At 44.6% G+C, this 12,706-nt stretch overlaps 1 protein-coding gene across 1 annotated transcript in view; it reads right to left on the bottom strand.

Annotated features, from left to right (window-relative positions):
- Window positions 1–5,258: 5,258 nt before the first annotated feature.
- gpr4 (G protein-coupled receptor 4) overlaps window positions 5,259–12,706 on the bottom strand; it is a 32,422-nt gene continuing 24,974 nt past the window's right edge. Inside the window, 2 exon segments of the mRNA XM_034168684.1 lie at window positions 5,259–5,887; window positions 5,889–6,403. Of these exon segments, the coding sequence (XP_034024575.1) occupies window positions 5,681–5,887; window positions 5,889–6,403 (722 nt within the window). The 3' untranslated portion in view covers window positions 5,259–5,680.

Consider the following 12,706-nt stretch of genomic DNA (forward strand, 5'->3'; position numbering starts at 1 on the left):
TCCCAGAGGGACCTCGGCTGTGGTTATTACTCCTGGAGCTGGCGGGATGTCCTCTGGGGGGTGTTGGTCCCTACATGTCGTTGGGGGGGGGGGGGGGGGGTGTTAGTGTTTTTATTTGTTAGCTTAAGTTTGGGTTGTTTTTCTTTTCTCCCCTTCCCGGGGTTTGATGGAACGGTCCTCTGGGGAGGGGGGGGGGTGTTAGCGTTTTTATTTGTAAGCTTAAGTTTGGGTTGTGTTTTTCTTTTCTCCTCTTCCCGGGGTTTGATGGGACGGTCCCCTGGGGAGGGGGGGTGGTTTGGTTGTTTGTGTTTGTCTTTTTTTGTTTTATGACTAATCAGACTGTGAACATGGTTGGACAAAGGCTGACCGCACAGGTTTAAGAACTCCTGGCCACACCTGTGCTAAGTGACTGACAGAAACAAAGGCAAAGATGCAGCCAGAGGAGAAGACATCAACCATTCTGTTGGAAGACGAATGCAGATACGGTTTCCAGCCATGGCCCCTGGAGGGGGGTGTTTCTCCTGGGCCGGGTTTGTGTGGTTGCCGGGAGGCTTCCCGTGAGGGTGGGGTGCTGTTGTGTGGCTGGGGGGGCCTGGCTGCCTTTTGTTTCTGTTTTCTGTCCTGTCTTTTGTTTTTCCTTCCAGGTAGCTTGCATTTGGGACTGAGTGGCTGTGTAGCTGAGTTTATCAGGACCTCACCCTGATCACCTGAGGCTGATCACCTGCGGCTCGTCAGGACTCACAGCTGTGGTGCATCTACAATGGATTGGAACATGGTGGCATTTAAGACTGGAGTACACAGTGTGTATTTGCCAGAGACCCGACCTTGTGACCAGACGGGTGAGATCGTCGTCTCAAGAGCCATCTCATCATCAGTGGATGCAGAGAACGTCCAGGTTTGATGCATGGTCTGTGAAAGAGGAGGGGGTGAGGTCTCACGCTCGTCAGCACACTTCCTGAGGTACGTTAGATTTTGACTAACATTTATACAGTCAGTAAATGTGGTGTCCCTCACACCTTATTATATTGAGCTGTATGTTGGTCGTTTAAATCAGCTTCCACTGCAGTGGAGTTTTGTGAACAGGGTGTTCTATGCCTGCAGGGTGGGAAGCTGATTTGCAATTAAGCCAGGAAGTGTTTGCTGTTTGTACACCTTTGAGCGGTCTCTCTGTGTGTTGAGTGTGGACTCACATAATGATTTCTTCTTTCACAGACTCGGTTTGTCGCGGCCACCTGGGGGGTGTCGGCGGGGTCCTTGGGTCCGAACTGGTTCTGGCTCCGGACCGTTACCTCTGCTGGGAATGCACCGCAATCCACCATGCCAGACCGCGCACGTTTATATTTTTCACATCACTGTTATGTTTATTAAACTCAGTTATCCTTTGTACCGTGCTCTGCTTATTTCATACTGGGTCCTTCAAACGCTGGTCGGTTCTCCGGGCTGCGTCCGACACATAACAAAATGACTCATGTGTTTACTAGAAGGAGAGAGCATATCTCACCCATATTGGCCTCTCTTCATTGGCTTCCTGTTAATTCTAGAATAGAATTTAAAATTCTTCTTCTTACTTATAAGGTTTTGAATAATCAGGTCCCATCTTATCTTAGGGACCTCGTAGTACCATATCACCCCAATAGAGCGCTTCGCTCTCAGACTGCAGGCTTACTTGTAGTTCCTAGGGTTTGTAAGAGTAGAATGGGAGGCAGAGCCTTCAGCTTTCAGGCTCCTCTCCTGTGGAACCAGCTCCCAATTCAGATCAGGGAGACAGACACCCTCTCTACTTTTAAGATTAGGCTTAAAACTTTCCTTTTTGCTAAAGCTTATAGTTAGGGCTGGATCAGGTGACCCTGAACCATCCCTTAGTTATGCTGCTATAGACGTAGACTGCTGGGGGGTTCCCATGATGCACTGTTTCTTTCTCTTTTTGCTCTGTATGCACCACTCTGCATTTAATCATTAGTGATCGATCTCTGCTCCCCTCCACAGCATGTCTTTTTCCTGGTTCTCTCCCTCAGCCCCAACCAGTCCCAGCAGAAGACTGCCCCTCCCTGAGCCTGGTTCTGCTGGAGGTTTCTTCCTGTTAAAAGGGAGTTTTTCCTTCCCACTGTAGCCAAGTGCTTGCTCACAGGCGGTCGTTTTGACCGTTGGGGTTTTACATAATTATTGTATGGCCTTGCCTTACAATATAAAGCGCCTTGGGGCAACTGTTTGTTGTGATTTGGCGCTATATAAAAAAATTGATTGATTGATTGATTATGCTTTCTGTAAAAGGATGAAAATGTCATGGCTGTCCACAGCAAATATATATATATAAAATACACATGGCTCACTTTGAATTCCTTCCTGCAATCATAGAGTTAGCTGAGGTACTTCAAGCTTGTTTTCTATCAAAAACTGCAAGAGAAGAGTAAAACAATATTTCTAACAATGATCACAAATTGGTAAATAATTTTATTATTCTGCAACAGTGCAGTTGGGGTGACAAAATGCATCACACTGTGGTTTTGGTGAGACAGCCAACACCATGTTGGCCCAAACATAAGATGACAGCAATTATAAGACTAAGACAATTATAAGTCTTTTTCAAGACAAATGTTTTGAAAAAGACCTTTTGAAGACCAATTTTTTTTTTCAAGACAAATGCTTTTATTTGTGTAATAATACTAATAAAAGAACCATTGAGAGAGAGAGAGAAAAGGTCCAGACATAGTGGTGCAGGAGTGTGAAGTGAACTATCTTGGCTTCTCAGTCAGCTCACAACAGGTGGAACCTTCTGCTCATCCTGACCACAGTGAAGTGCACTGACCACTCAGGATGAAACATCAGTGATGCCCAATAGGTCCACAATTGGAAGCATCTTTGGACAACATGAAAAGTTAAAATGGCCAGAAACAAACAGAAGCTGGAGTTGTTCCACAGCATGCATTAAGCACCCGTCCCACATGCAGGGACTCTGGAGAGGTGTCTGGTTGCAGGATGCTGAGGAAATAGTGCTCCACATTTTCCCAGTCTGAGGGGAGAAAAGGTGGAAGTGAAAAGCAGAAGACACGGTGTGGACCTGCTGCTCTCTGTATTAGCACAAATTCTCTCTGATGCAGTTTGAACAGTCAAAATCATGTGGGTCCATTGTTGAAATAAAGTTGTGGGGAGACAGCGGTTAGCTGTTTCATGTGCACGTCAAATTGTGTATCCCTGGACTGGATTCCAGTCCATCACAGGGCCGGTAGCCATTTTCCATGTGGGTGGACTGAGACCTGACACATCAATTGTGTTGTCCTGTCCATGGTAGCATGGACAGGATTTCCCACCAGGTCTACAGATCTGCAGGTGTTACAGAGAGTGTAAAAGCAACTTCTGCTAGGTTGAACAAAGAGTCCAAATGTCTGTTTCTTAAGTGATGGCTTCATCTAACAGTGAAGCATGGTGTCTTAGTGATGGCTTCATCAGCCATCACTAAGCCACCATGGTGTCTTAGTGGTTAGACGTTTGGTTCAGTTCGTGGGATTGCTCCCTGTCTAGTCCTTTCTGTGTGGAGTTTGCATGTTCTCCCTGTGTCTGGTTTCTTCCCACAATCAAAAACATGCTTATTTAGGGTCTGCTCCTCTCTCTGCCCCTGACCAAGGCAGCATCTCTACATCTGGAGTTGGTCCTCAGACTGTGGCTGCTCACTACTCCTAGTGGTTGGTTTGTGTCTAACTGTAAGTAGGACGGTTAAATGCAGAGAAACGTATCTACAATAAAAGCCCTTCTTTTTCGTCTTCTTAAAAAAATTATTCCAGGTGTATGACTTGCTGCCAAAGAGATTTAGGGAATGTTCAGCTTCTAGTGGTTGGATGTTAAATGACCTAAAGAGCTCCAATTTTAAGAATCTACTAATTGATATGGTGCAGGTTTTATACCAGATGCCACTGGAAGAACATGCAAACTGCACAAGGTAAGAAACTAAAAAGGACTGACACCAGAGCCAGTGCTCCCACAGTTACTTTGAAAAGATACTTTATTAGTTACTTTTTATGTTTTAGAATAACTCCCTTAGCAGCTTTATGCAGTTAATTTATTAGGAGCTGCTGACAACTTGTAACTAATAAGTAATGTAAGGTAACTACTAATCTAACTTGGTTACTCCTAAGATTGAGTACTCAGCAAAGTAACTAATAGTTAATCTTAAAAATAACCAAGTTCGATTTGTAGTTACTTTATTAGTTACATTCAGCAGCTGCCAACAAGTTGTTTGCAGCTGATAATGAAGTAACTGTAAAATGTAACTGTTGGCCATTGGGCAAATAAATGTAATGTCTTATCTTATTCGCCCAACCATTTGGGCAGATAATTCATACATTGAACGTTACACGCACAACCGTTGGGCAGATAAATATAATGTCTTATCTTATTCACCCAACTGTGATCGTGTATTTGACACGTTTTGTGCATCTAAACTACATTTTTTACACCACTTTTTAAGGCTCTATTGCGGTGTATGTTTGACATATTTAATGGCGCCATCTTTAATTACTGCGAAAACACTGTAATGGAAACAGACAAACTTCATAAGTATTTTGAACGGAAGCCTGTTAACAATGACGAAACAGTTTTTGAACCAAATGCTGCTTGTTGGCTGTAAGATGGTGTTAGTTTGACACTGTTCCCTGGGTGTGATGAGCCAAACAGAACCGCTTTAGATCATAGCTCCTCTGCGGGCTGCGAACCCTCCCGCAGCCGGCGAGAAAATATCCGCCTTTTTTCCCTCCCGCATTGAAACCGGAAGTGAGCTTACAAGCGCGCTCATTGGTCGGTTGTGGTTATGCTCATGAATTTACTTTATTGAGCCAACGGTTGGGCATATAGCCACTCTCATAAAGTAACTAATAAAGTCACTTTTCAAAGTTACTTTGGCAACACTGACCAGAGCGGAGTTGCTCAAACCACAGGTTCACCCATTCTGTGTTAGTTCTAGTCTTCTTATCATGCTCATTGTGTGTTCTAATCTATCATGCAATGATACTTTTGTCTGGAAGTATGTGCTTTGGGTAAATGTATAAGTCCTGTCTGCATAGCGACAGTAACTAGCCCATGACCACTGATCCGAAAAGACGCTTGAGTTTCTGTTTACAGGTGCTTTCAGGTGAGATATTTTGGGTGTGTAATAATTGCCAGCCTTGCTGAACTTCAAGTCACGTGATATGAGCGCCACTGACGTGCATGACGTGACCATTCCTGTGAGCTTCTGAGATTACGGTTGTATCCGACATGCTAAACTTTACGAGGTAGCCTCATAGTAGCCCCATGCAGCTGTGTTTTGGGCTTTAAAGTACAATCAAAATGCAGCTTTAACAGGTTATACATCAACATTATAAGATGACATCTCCACTGACTCCACCCTCAGCCCAAACTTGACATTTTGGCCTCACTTGTGGTGAGGATTAAAGGACCACAATGTTGTCTCTCAGTTTTTCATCTACTCCTTAAATTTGTTTTCATCTAAGCAAGAAACCAGCAGCTTGTCAGGGCTGTTCGCAAGCCTACAGACTTTGTGTCTTCTTAGCTACTGTACGTCAGTCTCAATTCTGCTTCAGCTCAGCAATTTGACAATTCACGGATGTTTTAATAAGAACATCACAGCATTGTGAGTACATGTGCTGTCGTCTGATCTCTGCCTGGTCAGGTGCACGGGTGCAGGTTTTCACTTCCGAACACTGAGGATGGTCATCTGCAGACATTCTTCTTTCAGAGCCCCGAGTTCTGTCTTGTAACCATTCGTCTTGCTTTCATCAGCGTACACACACGTCTGCCTCTTAGTGGACAGTGGTGTATCCACGGTCACTGAACCAGCGTTCACCACGTCGCCATGTAACGCAGAGGAGGAAGGGACCGCTGCAGCAAGCTGCTCCTAGGATCGCGGAGAGAGCTCGTCCAACGTCATGCCTCGCTCCCTCATTCACGAAGCAGTACAAGATGGGATCTGCAACACAGTTCAGGCTAGTCAAGGCTAAAGACACGTGGTACACTGCAAACAGGCTCACCTCTGAGCCACAGTCACAGGGCTTCTTAAGAAACATGACACTTCTCCACAAGAGCAGAATGTGGTAAGGTCCAAAACAGAGCAAAACAATCAGGATCAGGCTCAAGGCCAAACGCTGGATTTTTGCTTTTTCCTCAGGCTCGATGGAGATGTTGCAGCGCACTGCTGCGAGAATGCCCCGATAAGCAACCAGCATGGCTGTCCAGGGGGCTAGAAAGCCCAGAAACGTTCTGTACAGGTTCATCCCCACTACCCAGTCCTGCATCGGATACTTCTCAAAACAGAACGAGTGGTTGAAGCGATTTTGGAAGAGCTCGTTATGGAAAAGAGGAGCAGAGTTGGCGACAATTTCGGTGATCCACACTGTGGTGCTGACCAGGAGTGCTGCAGAGCAGAGACAGCATTGGAAAAAAAAAAGGACAAGAAACAAGCATTACAGTTTTCAGGAATACTGTGTCAGTGCTGTGCAGTACATCAGTGTGAGCGACTTTTGAAATCTCAGAAGTGATGTACATACTGTGAGAACATTAAAATAGCACATTAATTACTGGGATAAATACAGTCTGAACTGCATTAAGAAATTAATGAATAAAGAGTGAATGAAGCCACGCCCTCCCACGCCAGAACAGGGCCAAAAGTTTGAAACTGAAAAAACAAGATCTGAAAGTGAAAAAAAGATCTGAAGGTGAAAAAAGAGATATGAATGAAAATAAATTATTTGATCAAAATAATTACAGAGCTGAATCAAAAATATATTTAAATTGAAAAATATACATCTTACACTTATTTTTATTTTCATAATACTTTTTAAATGATTATAAAATGCAAGAACAAACATTGAATTTTCAGTTTCAAAATTTATTTGTTCAATCTTTTTTATTTTCAAGATTACAAAACTTTTGGCCTGGATTGAGCTCCATAGAACTGTCCATGGTCAGAAGAAACCCTTTAATATCCTTCACTGATGTTCCCTTTTATACCAGAACTAAGTAATCATGAGGGATTCATGCTCATTTTGAGTAAGACTTACGGCCTCGTCACACTTAGTAAGAATGAAGCCACATCAGGCTGAATGGTTTGAATGTAGGTGGAACAAATACGAACACCAAAATACAGTCAGAATGCAGTAAGAGTAATACCCCATCATACCAGGACACACCAGGGGCTGAAAGAGCCCGAATGGCGTCCTAATGGGAATTTGACCCACATTCAGGATGTGTCAAGGTGCAGTCGAAAATGTTGGACAGTATTCTATCATCATAATAATAATAATAACCTTTATTTAACCAGGTAGAATTTCATTGACATCAAAACCAGCGGTTTTTAATTTGCTCAACCTGCTGACTTTGGACACAACAAGTCTGTGCTGCGAACTTTAACCCCCAATCTCAATTCTCTTTTGTACCCCTTCCCCTTCCCCTTGGCCCTACCCCTACCCCTTTAAAACAAGAGGTAAGGTGAAGGGGTATGCCTCTAGCCCTATGAATTGAGACAGCCCTCCGCCTTAGAAGAAAAAAAACTGCCCGTGTCAAACTGCCGTCTTCACTGTTTGTTAACATGGCAACCGAAATGCAACTTGTTGCAGTAGCCTGTTTGCTCTTTTTATTTTCTCGCCTTTCTGCGTAAATGCAAAGAAATAGAAGACGACGCAGATTTCTTCAACACAGTCATGTCATGTTAATTAATTAATTTGTAATTTATAATAATAATAAATAGCATTAATAATTAATTAGTAATTAATTAATGTTAATAATACTAATAATTAATCAATGATAGGAATAATTAATATTGTTTGATTAATCATTAATTGATTGATTAGTAATTAATTAATTAATAATTAAAATAAATAAACACTTGAAATATATCAGTCTGTGTGCAATAAATGTATACAAGTTTCACTTTTTGAATAGAATTACTGAAATAAATCAACTTTTTCATGATATTCTAATTATATGACCAGCACCTGTATGTATGTTCTGGGCTGCATCTCGTTCTGTTAACCTTATATTTCTTTTTCAAATTCTCCCATTTTTTGCATCCAGCCCTATTTCCTTTTGAAATTTCTTTGACAAATAATAGCAGCCTATTAGGACGTCAGTGTTGTGAAAGTGTAGGAACACGGACCCACAACAGGGGGCGCAAATGAACGGACAATGGAGTAAGTCAAATAACAAAGCTTTACTGTTGTGAAACTCGCACAACAAACACAACAGATTACAATTTCGGGAACAAGCCGAATTCCAATGGTGTCGTGTGGGCAGGCTCGAAGGTAGGAGATGTCTGTCCAAGTCGAACCGGAACCACTCGATTTCCACCGCCACCGAACCCCGGGAATACTGGAGCCGCCAAGTCCCGAACTCCCAGGTGACCACTGCCTCCGCTTGTCAGATCTGGTACTGCTGGCGAGGAACAAAAACAGTCAGAGGTGGGTGCGCTGCACCCAGCAACACGGACGGTGGTAACACCACCTCCCCCTCTCGTCAAGTAAACACTGAAGTGCAGGAGTGTGAGTACTTATCCAACACTGTCTCCTGCTGCTCTTCTCTCTCTCTGTATAAAGGCAAAAAGTATTCAAGGTTGATATAGTCGGCTGGATACGTTACCTCCTCGGTAGAAACGATATCTCGGCAATGAGGTTGAGATGCCGTCCTGCTGATATACCCCTCTGATGATTGCTGTCAGCTGTCTCAGGTGATGGGTGACAGCTGTCACCCTGGCTGCTCCTGTGAGGCGGCAGCGCCCTCTGGTACCTGGAGCCCGCACTCCAGGCAGGGCGCCCTCTGGTCGTGGTGGGCCAGCAGTACCTCCTCTTCAGCGGCCCACACAACAGTCAGGTTATGTGTTACACATATACATGTGTGTGTGTATATATTTTTCCGCTTATTCCCATTGATGAAACTTCTCATTTTCTGCCTGAAATCTTATTAGGAGACGAGTGTGTTCAGGGCTCCCTGTTTGTTTACTAAATACACACACGTTACAGACCCAGCAGGGATTGATATTATCCAAAGATTCATGAACATACAAATTAACGTGCTTATCCTTTATCATGATTTTCTCCATTGTGAGATATAAAAGTGTCTTATCGTAGCGTTCATGTGTATGTGCATTATAGCGCCTCAGCACACGAGCGAAGTTCCGATATTCTTCAGAACGACAATATACGAGGTCTGTGATGAAAAAAGCGGTCCTTTTTATTTTTTTCAAAAAATTAATGGATTTGATTCATATGTTTTTACGTCAGACAAGCTTGAACCCTCGTGCGCATGCGTGAGTTTTTTCACGCGTGTCGGTGACGTCATTCGCCTGTGGGCAGGCCTTGAGTGAGGAGTGCTCCACCCCGTCCGTCGGAATCTCTTTGTCTGAATAGCCGCTGCAGACGGCGCGCGTTGCTTTATCAACATTTTTTCTGGACCTGTGATCCGAGTGGACACTATTCGAGAAATTAAGCTGCTTTTCGGTGAAAAGTTTAACAGCTGATGAGAGATTATGGGGTGTTTCTGTCGGTGTAAGGACTTCCCACGGAGCAGGATGTCGCGCAGCGCTTCCAGGCACCATCGGCCTGTTTCGACCTGAAAACATTCTAATTGAAGGCTTAATTCACCCAGGACGTCGTGAGAGAACAGAGAAGATTCAGAACAGGCCGGCATGAGGACTTTATGCAGACATTCCACTGTTTAAGGACATTTTGTAATGAAAGACGTGCGCGCAAATTCGCGCACAGATACACAGATTCGCCGAGTCGTCACGGAAACGACTCGGCGAATCTGTGTGCGCCGCGACAGGAAAAACACCTCCGTGTTGAAAACTATTTGTAAAATTCAGGCGGCTTTTGATGGCTTTCAACAAGTGAGTAATTGAGAAATTGTTTAACAGCTTGGGCATGTTCCAACTTGCCCATTAAGGTTTCCAACGGAGGTGTTTTTCCTGTCGCGACCCCCCGCGGTCGGGTCCGGCCCGACATGCGACTCTGCCCGCACGTTCTTTCATTACAAAATGTCCGTTAACAATGGAATGTCCGAATAAACTCCTCATGCGAACTTCTTCTGAAAGTTCTCTGTTCTCTGACGACTTACTGGGTCAACAGAGCCTGAAATGTGGAAGTTTTCAATTTGAAACGGTGAGACGCTGCCGCCTCGAAGCGCAGATCGCCGTCAGGCGCCGTGGGCCGTCCTTAAAGCAACACTACCAGACCAAAATCTCTCATCAGCCGTTAAAATTTTTACCGAAAACCAGCTGAATTTATCGAATGGTGTCCACTCAGTTGTGCCTTACAGTTTTGAAAAAATTTTGATCAAACAAAGCAGCAGTCTCTGAGCCATTCCTAAACAATGAAAAAAATCGACGAGAGGGTGGGCCACTCCTCACTCAAAGACTGCCCACAGGCGAATGACATAATCGACAGGCGTGAAAAAACTCTTGCATGCCCACGAGGGTTCAAGCATGTCTGATGTAATCACACGTGATTCAAATCCATATGGTTTTTGAAAAAAATAATAAGGTCCGTTACTTTTATCACAGACCTCGTACACAACATGCATCCAGCAGCCTACACGTTGCTGTCATAGACAACTGCCTGTAAAGTTTTTTGCAATAAGCAATGCTACCCCAGCTAGCCGCCTCTCCCCGTGAGCAATGCCAGAAAAGTGGAGCATCCAGTCCCTGGCAGAGAGGAATATTGCTCTCAGGGGGTCTACAGACAAACTTTCTGAGGCCAATAATGGTAATTTCTTGAAGGAAGTAGAGCTCATGGCACCGTTTGACCCAGTGCTGAAAGAGCATGTTGCCAAAGTAGAATCATACGTCATACCTGGGTAAGACTATTCAAAATGAGCTCATCGAGTGCAGGAATGTGGCATCTATTGTAAGTGGCATAAAGCAGTCTAAATACGTTGCAATAATTTTAGACTGCCCTCCAGATCTGAGCCATAATCAGCAACTATCAGTCATAATTTGAATTGTTGCAGTCGAGGGTACTGCAGAAGTTAAAGAATATTTCACTGTTTGTTTGTTTTTTAGGCAGAGGAAAGAGGAAAAACAGGAGAAGGCCTTTCAGCACTCATCCTAAAGAAACTCCAGGAGCTCATCATCCCATTTGAAGACTGCAGAGGGCAGTCTTATGACAATGGGGCAAACATAAAGGAGTTCAAGCCAGACTTCTTCAGATTAACCCGAGAGCTTTATTTGTCCCATGTAGAGGCCACACTGTAAACCTTGTTATCTCTGATGCAGCAAAGAGCTCTGCTGATGCCACTGGCTACTTTGGCTACCTTCAGAAATTATTCAATCTCTTTTTGGCTTCAATTCAAAGGTGGTCAATTCTAAAAAAAATGTTGACACAGCGTTAAAATCATGGTCAGACACTCGATGGGACAGTTGCATCAATAGTGTGGCGATTTCAGTCTGCAAAAGTCAGAGATGCTCTTTTGGAGATAAGAGACGCCGCTGGTGATCCAACCATAAAAACTGAAGCTCAAGCACTGGCAGAAGAGGTTGGATCATACCAGTTTGCCATCTGCACGGTTGTTTGGTATGATATTCTTTCCAAAGTCCAAAATGCTAATAAACTTCTGCAATCACAAAACATGCAACTAGATGTAGCTGTTGACATCCTTAAAAAAGCTGAAACCTCACTTGCTGGCTACAGAGACACTGGCTTTGCTGCAGCCCAGAAATCTGCGACAGAGATGTGTGAGGAAATGAATGTGGAAGTGAAAAACAGAAGAAAAGAAAAGATGACTGCATTGGAACTCCTAGTTTTCCTGGATGAAAAAAACTTGAAATAGGTGTATCCAAATCTGTGGGTGGCATTGAGGATTGCTGTCACTACTCCTGTGACTGTGGCTTCTGCATAGAAAGCTTTTCCAAGCTTATCCATCTATCCATCCATCCATCCATTTTTTTCCGCTTATCCTAGGTTGGGGTCACGGGGGCAGCAGCTCAAGCAAAGCCGCCCAGACCTCCCGATCCACGCACACCTCCCCCAGCTCCTCTAGGGGAACCCCAAGGCGTTCTCAAGCCAGCTGAGAGATGTAGTCCCTCCAGAGTGATCTGGGTCTTCCACGGGGCCTCCTCCTGATGGGACGTGCCCGGGAAAACCTCTCCAGCGAGGCGTCCAGGGGCATCCGGAAAAGATGCCCGAGCCACCTCAGCTGGCTCCTTTCGATGTAGAGGAGCAGTGGCTCAACTCCGAGCTCCTCCTGAGTGACAGAGCTCCTCACCCTATCTCTAAGGGAGTGCCCAGCCACCCTGCGGAGGAAACTCATCTCGGCCCTTGTACTCACGATCTCGTTCTTTCGGTCATGAGCCAAATCTCATGACCACAGGTGAGGGTCAGAACGTAGATCGATCAGTAAATCAAGAGCTATGCCCCCGTGCTCAGCTCTCTGTTCACCATGACGGTCCGATACAGCAACCGCATCACTGCAGACGCTGCACCAATCCATCTATCGATCTCACACTCCATCAGTCCCTCACTCGTGAACAAGACCACGAGATACTTAAACTCCTCCACCTGAGGCAAGGACACCCACCGACCTTCCAGTCGAGAACCATGGCCTCGGATTTGGAGGTGCTGATCTTCATCTCAGATGCTTCACACTCGGCTGCAAACCGCCCCAGTGCACGGTGAAGGTCGTGGTTTGATGAAGCCAACAGGACCACATCATCCGCAAACAGCAGAGATGA

Source organism: Thalassophryne amazonica, chromosome 4 (assembly GCF_902500255.1).
Source record: "Thalassophryne amazonica chromosome 4, fThaAma1.1, whole genome shotgun sequence".
NCBI classification, from domain to species: Eukaryota; Metazoa; Chordata; class Actinopteri; order Batrachoidiformes; family Batrachoididae; genus Thalassophryne; species Thalassophryne amazonica.